Genomic DNA, 16,800 nt, shown 5'->3' with positions numbered 1-16,800 from the left:
CATAGTGCCTTAAATATAATAATTGATTAATATGTATTTTTTGAGTTGAATTTAGAAGCCTGTTCTTTGCATGAGGAAGATGACTGCAACTTTTAAAATATTGAACTTTTAAAAAATATGTAGTCTTGAAATTTTTTTTTCAATTAACAAGTGTTTATTTTTCTTCCTTTCCCTTCCAGTTTAACAAATTGTAAAACAAAACTCTAGTAAAAAGAATATACATAGTCAAGCAAAACATACCCACATAGGCCAGGTCCAAAAATGTATTTTTCAGTCTAAATCTGGAAGCTGTCATCTTTCCAGTTTTCAGTAGCATACTGACAATTAGTTATCTTTGGTACTCTGAATTATGAGTGGTATTGCAGTGGAAATCTCAAGTCTTCCAGAGTTCTTTTTTTCCTTTATAATGATGTTATTATATAAATGTTTCAGTTCGGCTTATTCCCTTTTTTCATGCTTGTCTGAAACTCTCCAGGTTTTTATATATCTTTCATTACCTTTGCGTATCATTATTTGTTGTCATTTCCCCATAGATGATCACCTCCTTAATTTATGGTTCTATACCTAAAGCCTCAGTTTCCTCATCTGTCAAATCAGCTGAAGAAGGAAATGGCAGACCACTCCAGTATCTTTGTCAAGATGCTGGACAAACCCCAAGTGGGTCATGAAGAGTTGAACAAGAATGAAAAACAACTGAACAACAATAATAAAAATATTTTGAATACAGTGTGCTTATACTCTTATTTTGATTGTTTGAATGGCTTTAAAAAATACCTCATTGTATCTATTAGCTTTATTATTTTTGTTTGTGTTCAATATAGGACTAAATCAAGTTTTGAGTCAGCAGTCAAACCAGGAAATCAGTCCTTTGGACAGCATGATTCAGAGGCTTCAGCAAGAACAAGATCTGAGACGCTCCAGTGAAGCTGGTACCAGTAACAATAGCCGTTTAGGCAGAGGTTAGCAAAGATGTGTTTCATTTTTATATTGGCATATTATCAAAAATGTAGTTTCATATGACCATTTGATATCAGTGGAAGTCTTTATTATGTATACAAAATTCCTTTTACTTCCCCTTTTCAACTTCCATTATTCTAATTGTCTTATATTATCTCCTTTTAACACTGGAAGCACCAAGCATGTGAATTGACACAAAAACATTAGAATTGTAATTTGAATTAAAATTTTTTATCCTACTATCTGTATTGTCTTTGCTTTATGTGTTTAAAAAAAGTTTTGTGTCAAATGACATAGTTTGGTTGGTCCTTTAAGGCATTCTTAAAATTTTGGGCCTTCTAGTGTTAAGGCCACTATAACAGTCTCCTAAACTATGTGTCACTTGCCCAGTCTATCTTAGATTACTCTTCTTGATCCATGATTCTGTTGCTAACACTCCGTTGATCAAAAAGTTTCCTGTAAACTACCAATTAAAGTCTAAAAGTAACTCTGTCATTCCTATTTTTCCGTAATCTGATATTACCCTTACCCTACCTTTTCTTCGTACTACTGCTGTCTATGTAATTTTGTTCCCTCTTTGCCTTTGCCTTCCTTAATGTCTGTATATTCAAATTTTTATCCATTTTTGAAGGCCTAGTCGGAGTTCCAACTTTCTTTCATGATCTCTCTTTCAGCAAACATTCTCTTAGCATTTTTGGAGTGTTCAGGACCTTATTATGTAGGAATTATGTTGCATGCTATATATTTTTTTGTATTTGTACATCTTATTTAGTCTACTCATTTCTCTTATCTCCTTCAGTACATAGCATAGTGCTTTTACTTTTTAAACTTTTTTAAACAGCTTTTTACAAAAGTAATAATTTGACATAACTTTGGTGTCTTGAACTTCACTGATACACTGCATTAGTTTATATACACAGTTGAATTCAGAGTTTACATCAATGTTTTTATTTTAAACTTTTGTTTCTGGTTCAGTTATATCTATAGTTATGCTAAATTCATAATTGATCATTTGAATGACTGCAGTAATGTGAAGTTAAATTCAGATTACAATTCCTAATTCATTTATTTGTGTTGGTGTGTGTACGTGTATATGTGTATGCTTTATCCATGTCTATACACACACACTTTGCCAGTGGCTTACAATAAACTGTTTTAACTTTTTATTCAGCCTCTGTAAGCTCTACCACAGAAGTTCATTCACCACCAAATATAGGCCTGAGGCGAAGTGGACAAATTGAAGGTGTAAGGCAAATGCATAGCAACGCACCAAGAAGCGAGATAGCTACAGAACGGGATCTTGTGGCCTGGAGTCGAAGGGTTGTAGTACCTGAACTATCAGTTGGTATTGCCAGGTAAGGCTAGCAAGCGTCCATGTAGAATTAGTCTTGTGAGACTATTTTCCCTCTAAAGCAGTGATCAGCGAACTGTTGCACAAGAGCAAACTAAGAATATTTTTTTTCATTTAGAGTTGGCCCACAGGTAGTAGTTTGTCTACTCCTACTCTAAAGAAAGTTCTAAAAATAAAGAATCATAATCTTTGAAGGAAGAAATTAAAATCTTTACTCTATTATTTCATCATTCCTTTATATTCCTGTCTTTTGGGCAGTATAAGATAACATTGAGTTCAATCACAACTGCTGATTTTCTTGGTTTTTACATTTCTCATTTGCATATACATAAATGACTTTTATATGGTGTAATCACAAAATATGGTTTGATTAAATTGTAGGATATAAGTGTTGAACTTAAATCACAAGGTTGCTTTACTTGTTAAACAGTAATAAAATTTCAAAATACTTAACCCATTTACTTTTACCTTTTTAATTTTTCATTAAAATATATTCAGTTATCTGGCAAAGAGAATAAACTACAATCACATCGTTCAGTGGTTATACTATATTGATGTTTCATTATAGTGCCATCATCATAGTCCATTCTTCAGGACCATCTTATAGTGAAGTCTAAATGAGTACTAAAAAGTGTTCATTGTTTCTAGTGTCGATGACTAAAGATAGAACACACATCCAAGATATTCCTATTATAGTAAAATCGGAATTGTTATAATTGTAACCTATAGGGATGTAAATATCCCTCCATAAAAATAATGCTTTTTGTTGAGCACTTTTATTATTTTTACTCTGACCCTCAATTATCACCTTAAGATATGAACCTCTCATCTCCTCTTTTATCACCTACAGTAGAATGGCCTAATAAAGGCGTTACCTCTTCTTTCTCACCACCTACTCTGTCACTTATACTATATCTTTTGTTTCTTACTGAAACAACTTTCTCTACTGTCACTAATAACATCATTAATGATAAAACGAACATTTTTCCCCACTCCAGTCCTCCTTATCACTCTACAATTTGACAGAATGAACTTTTTGAGAGAATCCTCCTTTTTGATGCCTTCCTTAATTTCTGTGATGCTACATTTTCAATTGACCAGTCTCCATCTTTTCTACTTTTTTTTGCTCTTCATTTTTGTTCTGTCCCCTTAAACTCTGGTAAAACTCTGTAGTCTGTTCTAGATTCTCTTTGTTTTCTCTCTGCACTATCTTTCTTGGTACTTTTTGGAATCAGTTACCTAGATTCAATTATCATTTCCCCATAGATTCCTTGAATCTCTCTCTGAAGCAGAAGAGCTATATTTACAATTTCCTGCTTGATATCTCCACTTAAACATCCCATTTGTGTCTTAAATTCAACATATATAAAATAAAATAACTCAAATTCCCCTTCAAAATGTTCCTTTCCACTAACTTCTTTGTTTCTATTAGTGGTTCCACCATCTTTCCAGTCAATGAAATTCATAATGTAGTAATCATTTTTTACTCTTCTTTCTCCCTATATATTCAGTCCTATTTAAAAGTCTGATGTTTCTAATTCCACAATATTATTTACATCACTTCCCTCCTCCCCACTTCCTATCTAATGACCATAGTTTAAGTTCTTGTTTTAGTTTTTTTGTTTGTTTGGTTTGGTTTGGTTTTGATCTGGGTTATTTTAAAAACTTTGTAACTAGGTTTTTTCTTCCAGTCTGTCCTAATCCCTTCTTTCACATCACTGAATTATCTTTCTACTGCATTGTTTAGTCTTAATATAAACTGTCTTCCATTTATCTGTCCAGCCACAGATATTTAATACAATATCTTTTTGCATCCATTTTCCAGATGAACTGAACAATTTCCAGTCTCCTAACCTTTATCTCTCAATTCCTTTCTCTTTGAAAATCTTAACTCAGATTTCACTTTCTCTGAGAAATCTTAAGTGACATTCTTTCCTTCTAATCTCCTGGGGTAAAGGTGTTATTTTCATCCTCAAATGTCTAATATCAGTTTGTGTGAACATCTCCTTTAAAATTATCTCTTTCCCTTGTATCATAATATTTTGATAATTTTTCATTAAAATGTTAGTTTTTTAAGAGTAGAACAGTGTTAGATCTTTCAGTCAGTCTATCAGTATGCATTTGTTAAGTGTATACTATTTGACAGGCAATTTGCTAGGTGCTAAAGATAGATACCCCCCAAAAAAAAACAACCCAACAAAAACCAGTCCCTACTCAAATAATTTACTTTCTATTGTAGTAGGGTTTGGCATATTCACATAAAAATATTTACAGAATGAATAAAAGATAGTTAAACAATAATGTAATTGTATATACTTTTATGTCCTTAGCATGCTCATAGTAGGTTCTTCTTAAATGTTTGAGTGAACAAATGGCTTTGTAATTTAAGTGCAAAAATGTATTTTGCATAAATTTCAAATTTAGAGATACTATATCTGGTTCCATTAATGATATTTTTAATATGTATTTTAATTGTTTTCTTTCTTATAGAGATTAACAGCAATGCAGAAATAAAAGAATGTGGATCTCCTTATGCATTTTCCCCAAAATTAATTTTTATTCTGAAGTCATTTGTTGAACACTCACCTAACATGCATGTGGCTTACTTCACTTTTAGTAGGCAAGAAGAATGGAGAACTGCAAAGGGAGAAGAAGAAATAAAAATTTACAGGTCAGAAGAGAAAAGAAAACACTTTACAATTCCAAGAGAGAATAAAATACCCACTCTGTCAAAGGTAAATCATAATTACTTATCTATGCAATAGCTCCATCTAACATACTGTGCAAATTAAGATTAATTCTTCTTTGCTTCAGAAAAGCTGTGATTTTATTAGTGTTATGAATATTCTTCTACCAAAGCAAATTGAAACTCTCCCATTGCTTAGTGGATAGCCTTCAGGAACTGTACCTCAAAATAGTTTTTCACTTGGTGGGCAGCTTTCTGGTCATTAGATTTTCTGAACATAGTTTGTCTGGTTTTTAGACAATAGAACAGAACCTCTCATTTCTTTTTATTGAGGATAATTCTGCATGGTTACTTCATTGAACCTCCCATACCCACTGGAATTCTCTAAGACTAGGAATTTCAGAATAGTTGTCTATCAATATTGGTAAAAAGAATTTTCCCACTTCTGTGAAATCACAAGCCTTTATCCTTTACTCCCTCTAAAAAAGTTTCTTTGTAAAATGAGAGTATTGAACTAGATGGCCTTTAAAGTCACTCAGCTTGTAAGCCTGTGATCCCATATTGTTTGTTCAGTATGACAAATTTTTAATCTCATGCTGTCTTCCTTCTTTCTCCTAGCCTAAGCCTAACTAAGTGCACTTATCAACTTGTGTTTTTAATAAAGATGTTTAAATTAGCCTAAACAGAACTTGTTTAAGAAAAGATCCACTGCAAAATCACAGTTTACATTTCAAGTACTTGAACATATCAATGTGGATATTTTTTCCTTGCATACAGAGAGTAGACTGTCCATACCAAATCATCCTGTGTGGTTTTTATATGTTTTCCCAAGAATTTATCTAATATGCTTCAGGCCTTCCTTTACATCTGTTTATATTTTGTGGATACCAGTGCAATACTCAATTGACTACATTTCCTTTTCCAGTCATGTGCTTTCTGAATTGAAAGCTTTGCAGCATACTGGTGCTTACTTTCCATCTCTCCATTACCCTCATGAAAGTCTTCATTAATTATCCTGTTTCAAGATTCCATAGGGTGTCATTGAGAAATTTGTAAGAGTTTTTTAATGGACCACTGTACCAAAGAATGGCATGGGATTTATCAATATTTTCATAGCTATTATTTTCATTGTTGCTGGCAGGGGAACACCTTACTCAGTGTCTGTATAGGATAGGAAATAGATATTGGTTCTATGATTTTATTATTAGAAAGAATTCTCACATGACCAAACTCCCTCTCACTAATGTAGGCTGGCACTTCTCTGCAGCTTAGAATCTTGGAGAGTTGCCTAGAACATTTGATAGGTTTGATTTGCTCAGGGCCACATAGTATTTATCTGAAGTGAGACTTTTAACGCAAATTCTTCCTGCTTTTAAGTCCATTTCACTGCTGTCTTTAGTGTGCTATGTGATGAAACTAAGATGAAAATTTAGAAGTCAGGAAAAGTGAGTGGACCAGACCAGATACACATAGGAGTACTACATGTTGGAGGAAACAAAATCTCGAAAGCGTTGGTAGATTGTTTTGTGAAATAATCTCAGGGAAGGATGATGTCAAAAGAACAGGAAAACATCAGGAACTCTTCTTACTACTCAGAGAAGACCATAAAGAAGCCATCAGTTAATTATAAATTAGTTTGCTTGCTTACTCTCTTTGGTAAATATTTATGTGACATTTCTATAGATAAACCAATGGTATCATTCATTTATTTTTTTAAATGAGAAGAGAAAAACAAGTATGTTTATTCTGGTGATTTGCAAGTCACAGTTAATGAGGAATAGAGAATATAACATCTTAGGCTAGCCTAATAATATAATCAGGTTAAACTCAATGGATGTAGCATTCTTGTTATCTAGAATGATGTCACTTGCAAGACCAATTCATTGAGTAAGTACATTAGTATGTATTTCTGGGATGAATTAATGTGTTGGGTCCACTTGAATTAAATATAGACGAGATCGAGCTGGACAACATTTTAGAAATTGCAAGGTACTTTTAATGATTGTGAACATAAAATAGATATAAATTAATTGTGCATGATCTATTCTTTTGTAATATCCAAATAACTTTCTATTAATGCAAATACTCAAGAGTTAACAAATTCATAAGAAAAATATATTTTTTTTTTTTATTAAAAATACAGTTGAATTTCCTTTGCCAGCTGCTATTTTCTATTTCATAACCCTAGGAGAAATATTTTAATCTTACTAGATTTTAGTATGCTTTTATCTACTTAAATATGCTGAAATTCCAGCACATTTAAGGGCTTAGGGGGTTCTTAGTAATTTTCTAGTTCTTTTGTTCAATTTTTTAGTCTTCTCATCCTGTTGTTTCATCTACAGACTTCTAAAGTCTAACCCATATGAAGCTGACTTGTTAGTACTGAGAGAGAGAAAGGCAAAGTCCTACAGAAAACATTTATTTCAGTCTGAGACATGTTACCCTTTAAACAAAAATTCTGGGTAATATTTCATTCTGGGTAAAATAAGTATCTATTACCTTTTTAAAATTTGAGCTTCTCAGGGATTCTAGACCAGTTTCTTCTACTAGTGACTTTTTAAAAAAACAAAATTGGTTGAGAGACTATTGAGTACTTTGATGAAATCTAGATAAACCATATGTATAACCTTTTTTTGCTCTGTAACTCTCAACGGGATAGGGATTGAACCTGTGATTTTTTACTAGTATTAGAATTCCTCCTTAATTAGAAATTCTTTGACTATTGCCCATTTGTACCTTCTCTTTAATTTATAGTTTCAGAAAGTTGCCTAAAGTCCTGAGAAGTTAAGCAATTGACCCAGGGTCACACAACAAGTGTATGACAGAGGTAGAACTTGAAAATGCACTCTTCCTGGTTCCAAGACTAGTCACTATGCCATGTTCTTTCTGTTTATTAAAAGGAATTGAGGTTAGTCTGGTATTATATAGTCTTGATCAAGCCATACCAGCACATTAATACCTACTTTTGTATATACTCTAACCATTATTGTAGTAACCAGTGTCAGTCTGTCAGGCTAAATATCAGATGCTCTGAGGAAGAAGTTACTTAAGTCTTTAGGGTTCTGGCTGCAAAAGCTTAAATTAAAGTTCACTTGTAATCTACCTGAATGAGTTTGAGAAAAATTTCCTCTGCCTCCACAAAATTTTGGCTGCTTACCTTTAAGTATGCAAAGAATCTATAGTAGCCTTTGTTTGAGACATATTTCCCCTTTAAAATTCAGTCTCTGCTGAAGGTTCCGCCCTCTTTGTCTGCCTAAATAAGTTATTTCACAATTTTTTAGACATCAAAACATTTAAGCGTCTGAGGGAAGGTCATTGTAGTATTGTAGAAATTTGAGACGTGGCCACTCATTTGATTTCCCTAGTTATAATGCCTCTCCTTCCCCTATTGATATGCAGTAGCTATGACTAATCTTGCTTGCTATTTCCAGTTTTCTTTAAATATGAAAAGATAAGTTATAGTTGATAAGCTTCATGCAAGAAGTGTTAAAAAAGAAAAAATAACATACAGAAAATGTATGAATGGAAAAAAAGGTGGTCCAGATAGGCAGCAAGAACAGGAAATAACAGGAGTAGCTTATGTGTTGTCCCTAGTTTCCAAAGATTATTACAACACTTAGAAAGTTTTCAGCACATTGCAAATTTGTTACAATAGAAAATTTATGGGAAAACATGGAAAGGAATTACGTAGCATGAGATAGTATAAGTGAGTCTGGTATGCATCATTGGAAAGATATCTTAATGATGATCATAGATCATGGATCCTTTTAAACAAAGTTTTCATAGTCTTATTTCTACATTCTACTGCAAACCTATAGCAGAGGATCTTAACGCAGTAGGGAATTAGCCTCTCCTAACAGTGAGCTAGCATTAGCCCTTAGTAGCTTAAGCCGCACAGATTTCTAATCAGGAATGTTATTTTACTTTATCCATACTTTTGGAATCATCAAATCTTAAGAGTTCTAAAGTCTTTGAAACCATGAAGAAGCTAAGGTCCTTAGATATGAAATAATCTTCCCAAGGTTACCTCAAGTTTTCTAAGCCTGTGGTAATGTCAAACTTTAACTTGAGCTTGGGTTGTCTGCCTCTCAGATTAATGCTGCTTCTAACATAATTCCTAAATTGTTACTAAGCAAGCTGGGGTTTTCATAGTCCTGGCTTCACAGATCACATTGGAAACATTCTGAATTGGATATCACACTAGCATTATATTTAATGGTTTACCATGCACTAGATCTGTGAAAAGAAAATATGAAAAGTTCAGGAAAAATATTAAGGTTTTAAACAGCAATGAGATAGAAGAATGGTTCAAAATTTGGTAGTTGCAGCCTCTCTGAGTCACAGAGGGTATTGGAATTTTTCCTGAAATTGAGTTATTTTAACCATTCCAGGGAAACAGATCTTTTGTTTTATGTACATAAGACTTGTTTCTTCTTAGTGTCTTCTATAGCTAGATACCATCTGCAGTCCTATTCTCAATCTTTTTGTAGATTTAAGGATTGATATTACATGTCTGTCAGCTTTCTTCTCAGGGGAAAGCACAAAGCTAGTTTCCATTCCCCTTACTTCCACCTCTGTTTTTATCCCAACTTTTCCCTACTCTGGGAGAGTGCCCACCAGGGACCTCTTGTTATGTACCTTTTATATTATACAAAGTCTCATTTTCCCAAGTAAATCATGAATTCCATTTTTAGTTGCCTTAAATTTACTTTTGTCCCTGATTTTCTGCTCTCTGACATAGTTAGCTACAGGAGCTTAAAAGGTAGGCAGAAATCAGGTCAAAAGTCCACTGCCTAGCTATAGAAGGATTCAAGCTGCTGAGAGTTGGCTAGTCTCTCTTCTTTTTAGGGCTTTAATGAAGTCTTTATTATCCATTTATTTCAGATACTAGTTGGTAGGCTATATTTATTCTGCAGTGAAAGATAGACTTCTGCTTTTTATAGTTAAAGCACTTTCAGTGACAGTGTGACTATAATTTGGATTTTGAAGGATAGTCTGTTTAGAATCAGAGTTAGCTGTTTTGCCATACAAAAGATCATTGGAATGAGAAGACATGCTTACTAGTCTTGGCTTTGCTTTTTACTAGTTGTGTGGTTTAAGTGAAGTCAGACTTAATTTTCTCACATGTAAAACATGGATAAAAACATGCCTCCTGCTTCAAGATGTTTTTAAGAGCATTGAATGAGACATGGGGAAAGAAAACTTAGTAAGGTGTATTATACAGAGATAAAGTAGTAGCATAAAAAAAGCTTTACTGCTGAAAATCTCCGTCATGTATTTTTACATCTACTTGTCTTGGTTTGACTTTTTTTCACTCCACGCTTCTGTGTGTTCTAGCTACGTAGTCACCTATCTACATTTAATTCTTAACTTTTGAGAAACTCTAGTTACTACTTATGTCTATGAAAAGTCATCCTTAAAAATATTTTTTTACTTTTCTTGCCATCAAGTATTAGATTGAGGTGCCTTTATAACAAACAAAAAATTGCTTTATTGGGAAATGGAAAATCCCTATGGTATCAAAAAAAGGATAAGAGAAAAGAGAAACTCCTATAATTTGAGGTACATAGTGTAGAAACCTTGGAAATTCAAAATGAAAGTTAGGGGAACTTCATAACCCTGTTTAGATTTCCTCTTCTCCCAAGTATCTGAAGCTAACACTGATATCATTACACTTTAGAGAAGGCAGCAAAAATCCTGGAGAAAGGTCATAGATTCCCAGTTATAGAGATGGAAGACTTTCCGGTTCCAATCCTTTTAGTTTTTCAGTTGAGACCTAAAGGAGTTATATGATTTATTCAAGGACTCACAAATTGATAGAGCCTATATTTGAACTTCTCTAATTTCAAATTCAGTCTGTTTGTGCTGTACCACACTACTTCTTGTCCTCCTCTCCTCTCAGTAAGGGTGAACTCAGAAAATTATGTTGATATGTATGGTTTAGGGTTAATAAATTAAAGGCCAAAAGTTGGCAAATTGCCTATCATATTTTCTTCAGCAAAAGAGTAAAAAAGATTTCAAATGTAGAAGTCACGAGACAGTATCACAAAACATAAGAAAATGACTATTTCTTATTGGTTGAGTTGTTTCAGAATCTACTATATATTATCAGAATAAGTATCTAATGAAAACATAGGATAGAGCTGAGCTGATTGACACTGCATAAAATTCTAACATTCCCCTACCCAGCATATTTGCAGAACTGTTAACTTTGAGTGATGGGAAATGGACAAAAAGAAAAGATCATATGTTCTGATTATCACCACTTAGAGAAATTTAAATAATATAAAACATTTGCTGGGCAGGTAGGTGTATAGTGGATAGAGGACCCAGCCTAAAGTCAGGAAGACTAATTTTCCAGAGTTCAAATCTGGCTTCAGACACTTACTAGCAGTGTGATCCTGGGCATGTCACTTAACTCTGCCGCAGTTTCTTCATCTGTAAAATGAGCTGGAGAAGGAAGTGACAAACCACTTCATCTTTGCCAAGAAAATCCCAAATGAAGTCTTGAAGAGTCAGATACAACAGAAAAATAATTCAACAACAACAACAAAATTGCCACAATGAAGATATCAAAAGAGCCTAAGAACTGCTTCAGTTATTGACCCTTAGTTATCTAAACATAGATTCTTGGTAGCTAGGAGCTATTATTGGTTTAAAGTTCACATTCATTTGTAGTACACAAACAAAGAAGATAGTAGATTATAAGCATTATTCCCTCACTGAAAAAAAAAAAGAGGACAAACTCTTAAGTGACATAGTGGATTGAAGGTTGGGCATGAAATCAGAAACACTTAAGTTTAAATCCAGTTTCAGACACCTACTAGCTCTGTGACCGTAGGCAAATCACTTCTCTTTGTCTCAATTTCTCATCTGTAAAGTAGAGATAATAATAGTACCTGCCTCTTCTTAGTTGTTGGTATAGAATGAGATAATAATTATAAAGTGCTTAGTACAGTGCTTGGCTTATGGTAATTGTTAGCTATTATTTAGTGGTAGCAGTAAGTAGAAGAATCATTTGAAGAAGTAAACCAGATTGTCACTAGAAGATTCAGAGGTGAGTCTAGATAGATGATGATAGAATGTTGCAAAGTAGCATACCTCTTGCCACAATTTCTGTACTGATAGATTATTAGTAACAGGTAAACCACTGTATATGTTGCTTAAAGAAATAGAAATGTCAAGAAGATGAAATTGGGAAGGATAATTGGACCTTACTAAAATAAAGATTCAATCAGTATAATATGCATTTATTCAGGAATTAATTTATTTCAAAGAGGGCAACACTCCAAATGTATATAGAAAAGTATTAATATCCTTAGGAAGGGAACCAAGAAGATTAGTAACACTAACTACAGACCCTTACTCCATCTTTTTTCATCTCTTATATAATATTGATAGAGAAAGTAGTGTGGAATAGTGGAAAGAATAGACTTTAAGCCAGGAAAACCTGGGTTCAGTCTGTTTTCAGACACATTCTCTGTGTGACTGGGCAAGACACTTAACCCCCAAGACTAAATTGCAGAGACATGTCTGACTTGCATTGCTAAAGGGAGTTTCTTGTTCCCATAAAAAGACTGGTGCAGCCTTTTTCTTTATAAAATATTTATGAGAATGGAATATCTAAATGAGTATGTAAGAAGGAAATTGGAAGACTACTTACTGCAAACAATTTTTCCATTGCAAAGATCCTTTTAGTCACATGATTAATTGAGCTTTAGAGAATACAAAGTCATATATTTATTTGTTCACAAGATACTGTTTGAATTAGAATAAGCCTCAATTTTAAAAGTTTTTTTCTATCAAAAATCCAGATCATTACAACATTTCTTCCTTGTAAAGCCACAGTGACTTTCTTTAGTAACTCATTTTTGTCTGTGTTAATTGAGGCATGAGGGATGGCAACATGATACCCAAAGGTATTTTTCAAATACTATGAAAAAATGTTCAGTAAATGGTTTGTTCATGTCTCCCACTGGATTTTCTATTTGTGAATGACCTTGTTCGGTTTACATAAAGACCCCAAAATACTACAGAGACTCTGTGGCGAGATTTAGTCAAAGTTTCTACATAAGAAAAACAAATAGATATATAATGCATATTGCCCGGACTCTGCTGTCCATTGGCTGGGCATTGAGAGAGGGAGTGTGTGTCTGTCTGTCTGTCTGTCTTCTGTTGGCATTGAAAACACAATATTCTGGACCCAGAATTGTACTGGAGAACAGGACTTTTAATGATTCCATGCTTCTCCCTTTAAAGATTCCTCATCTTTTCAACTCCCAGTGATGCTATACGGGTTGTGAATGATGGAACATCACAATAAAATTGTATATGAAGCAAAAGCAATACAGAGATTCATGGTTAAGTATAAGTAGGCTAAAGCAAATGACTGATATAACTTGTATGATAAAAATAATAATAGCTAACATTTGTGTAGTGCTTATTATCTGCCAGGTTATTGTACTAAGCACTTCAGAAATATTATCTCATTTGGTCCTCACAACAAGCCTAGAAAGTAGATACTATATCCCCATTTAACTGAAGAGAAAACTGAGACAAAGAGGTGAAGTGACTTGCCTAGGGTCACACAATTAGTTTCTGTGACTGTATTTGAACGCGGGTCTTCCTTACTCCAATCTCAGTGCTTTTTCCATTGTTCCACCTGGATCCATATATAGAAGTAGCACAAAATAACATAATTAAGGACCTATGTCATTGGAAAAGGAAGTGAGCTGGTCATGTTGCAGTAGTGAAGGAGAATCTAGATTTTGACCTGGTATATAAAAGATCTAGGAAAAAGGCCTCAGGGGTTTGTGTCATTGTCATTGGGAGTACCTTGGTGGATAGGAATCACAAAGTTTAGGTGGGAGCTATACCACTGGAGAAATCAGTGTCTTTAAAAATATAGTTTGGACAGATTAGTTTATGTCACTATACACATGAATAAATTGAAGATAAATATCAAAAAGATAGAAATTTGAAATGTATGATTAACATTTCAGTGAAATTTTAGTTTCACAAATAGAGAAGAGTCATATGGGTAACACAAAAACCATCATTTGTACTTCCTGGAATACATTGTTCTTATTTTAGTCTATATAATTATGTTTGCTTTGGATCATTATTAAAGTTAATCGAGTTATTCAATTAGAATGTATCAGTAGAAATCAGTATTTGAATATAAATAAGAATATTGAGTTGTGAGGTTTTTCCAAATGAATAGTTTATCCTTGGTTTTACTAACTTGTTTATTTGCAACTCTTGTAAGGAACAGGTTAAAATACAAATGTTGTTTCAGTCATGTAGTAGAGTCACAGGTGTTAAGTTAGCCTTTCCAGAGATACACCTCAGCATCCATCTAATCCAACCAATTACCCCAAAACTAGCACACCCTGGCATACCCACAGGTGGGTTTGAGGGCTAAAAAATTAAGGGGAATCATTCACCTACCTACCAAGGGAGCCCACTCTACTTTTGGGTAGTTCCAATTATTAGGAAGTTTTTCTCAACATCAAGACTAAATATACTTCTTTGTAATTACCTTGCACTAACTGTGATTCCTGCCCTTCAAGACCAAACACAATAAATCTAATCTCTTTTCTACATGACAGCCTCTCTGATACTTGGAGATAGCTTTTGTATCCCTTCTAATTTCTTATCTTCTTGACCATAAACATCCCCTGTTCCTTCAACTGAGCTTCATGTGATCTGGAAGAAAGGCTTTTCACTGATCTGCTCACCTTTGTCTAGATACTTCACACTCTTTTTCTTAACTGTGATGACTAGAACTGAACACAGTACTTCACATTTGGTCTCTCCATAGTAGAGTACAGAGCAGCACTTGCCTTCTTTTTCTTATACCTTTCATTATGTAGTCAAAGATTAAATTACCATTTTTTAGCTACCGTATGATTCTACTGATTGATATTGAATGTATAGTTTACTAAATACCCAGATCTTTTCTAGACACATTGGTATTTAATTATATCTCCTCCATTCTGTACTTGTGGAGTTGATTTTTTGTAAGGCAGTTTCCAAATGTAAATCTTTACATTTTATCTGTTTTGCATTTCGGCTCTTTACATTTCAGCCCAGGTTTTCAATATCTTTTTGAATCTTGTTTCTGCCAACTAGATGTATTGTGTATCCTTTCTTTATGTAGTTTATTAATAAAAAGTATAATCAACATAGGCTTATCAAGTATATTGTACAATCTACTTGAGATGACTCACCACTTTGATGTTGAACTACTGGTGACTATTCTTAAGTCTGGCCATTCACCTAATTCCAAATTCATGAAATTGTATTATTGTCCAGTTCAGATCTTTCCATCTTCTCCAAGAAGACTATGAAATAGTTTTATCAAGTGTTATACTACAATCTAGATAAACTCTCTTTGCATTTCTCTGCTCTCTTAGCTCATTAACCTTATCAAAAAAAGGAAGTAAAGTTAGTCTCGCCTGACTGTTCTTAGTGGAGCCACAGTGACTCTTTGTAATCACTATTTCCTTCTCTAGGTATTTAATAGTCATTTCTTTAATGTTCCATTCCAAAAAATTCCCAGGAATTGAAGTCAAGCTGACTGCCCTATGGATTTGAGGTTCTGTTCTCTTCTCCAGTTTGAAAATTGGCACATTTGTCCTGTGATACCTGTCTTTTCTCTGACCCTTCTGAAATTTGTTTTCCCAGAGTCTGTTGATTATTTTAGAGTATGGTCAACTTTTTGTTTTATCATAAACCTTAGAAGAGGTAGTAATTTCCCCTCAAAGTTCACATCCCAACACCTGGTTCTTATGTCTTGGCTTGTATCAGATCCAAAATAAAATTTCCTTTTATTGGTTCTTCCGTCTTGTGGGGGGATGTAGTAATCACTAAGGAAGTTAATATATAATTAGCCGTTCTGCTTTTGTTTGAGAGAGTATTTCAGCAGATGTACAAATGTCTGAGCATTTGAAGTCTCGCATTACTTATATGTCACACCTTTGTGCTAGGTTTGTAATCTGTTTCCAAAACTCATCTGTTTTTGCTTTTCAGCCAGGTGTTCTATATTGTTTGTCAATGACAAAAAATCTACCATTCTTCTGTTTCTCCCTCTACTGCTTTACCTAAGTGCTGTCCATCATATTTCCCTTCCTGTGATACATGTTTTCCTTAAATATTTATTCTCATTCCTCTTAATAGACATGTTTCTTTTTTGGCTGCCACATATACTGCTGACTGATTGACCTTGTTGTCTACTACAGCTTTCCAGTCATTTTCAGAACAAATGTAATCCAAACATGTCTCCCTGTCTTACACTACATTTACATTTATTTCTATTGAATTTCATCTTACTAGTTTCGGCCCGGTGCTTTAGCCTTTCAAGATCCTTTTGAGTCCTGACCCTGTCTTCCAATCTATTAGCTTTTCTTGCCAGTTTGGTGTCACCTACAAATTTGATAGAATGCCATTTATGTCATTATCTAAGTCATTGACAGAAATGTTAAATAATACAAGGGCAACCAGGCATAGATCTTTGGAATATTAACAGTTTAGATGACTCCTATTTTTCCTCCTTGACATTGTTTAGCTTTGTGTCTTAAGAACTTCATGCTTGAGCGTCTCCCATTCCTTGTGTACTTAACTTTTCCCATAGAATTTTATTCTGTGGGATCCTGTCTATCCTTCCACTATACCCTTTGAAATCTACTTTCATCTACTTTCCCCAAATCTGAGGTACATGTTAGACTATAACTACCTTTTTTTTGCTTCTCTGTCATGATCTTGAGGAGGGAATGGTGATATCTTTCCAATGTTCTTATTTCTG

The 16,800-nt window shown here is 33.8% G+C and overlaps 1 protein-coding gene across 2 annotated transcripts in view; it reads left to right on the top strand.

Annotated features, from left to right (window-relative positions):
- Nucleotides 1-16,800, top strand: part of PHIP (PHIP subunit of CUL4-Ring ligase complex) — a 182,572-nt gene that overhangs the window by 101,538 nt on the left and 64,234 nt on the right. For both annotated transcript variants that reach the window (XR_011974371.1, XM_072642656.1), the window contains exons 18-20: nt 822-959; nt 2,129-2,312; nt 4,926-5,043. Coding sequence is in view for 1 of the 2 variants with exons in the window: in XM_072642656.1 (XP_072498757.1) it covers nt 822-959; nt 2,129-2,312; nt 4,926-5,043 (440 nt within the window). In the remaining variant the exon portion in view is untranslated. The remainder of the gene's footprint in view (nt 1-821; nt 960-2,128; nt 2,313-4,925; nt 5,044-16,800) is intronic.

The sequence above is a fragment of the Notamacropus eugenii genome, chromosome 2, assembly GCF_028372415.1.
Source record: "Notamacropus eugenii isolate mMacEug1 chromosome 2, mMacEug1.pri_v2, whole genome shotgun sequence".
Classification (NCBI taxonomy): Eukaryota; Metazoa; Chordata; class Mammalia; order Diprotodontia; family Macropodidae; genus Notamacropus; species Notamacropus eugenii.
This window is presented reverse-complemented; position numbering and strand designations above follow the sequence as displayed.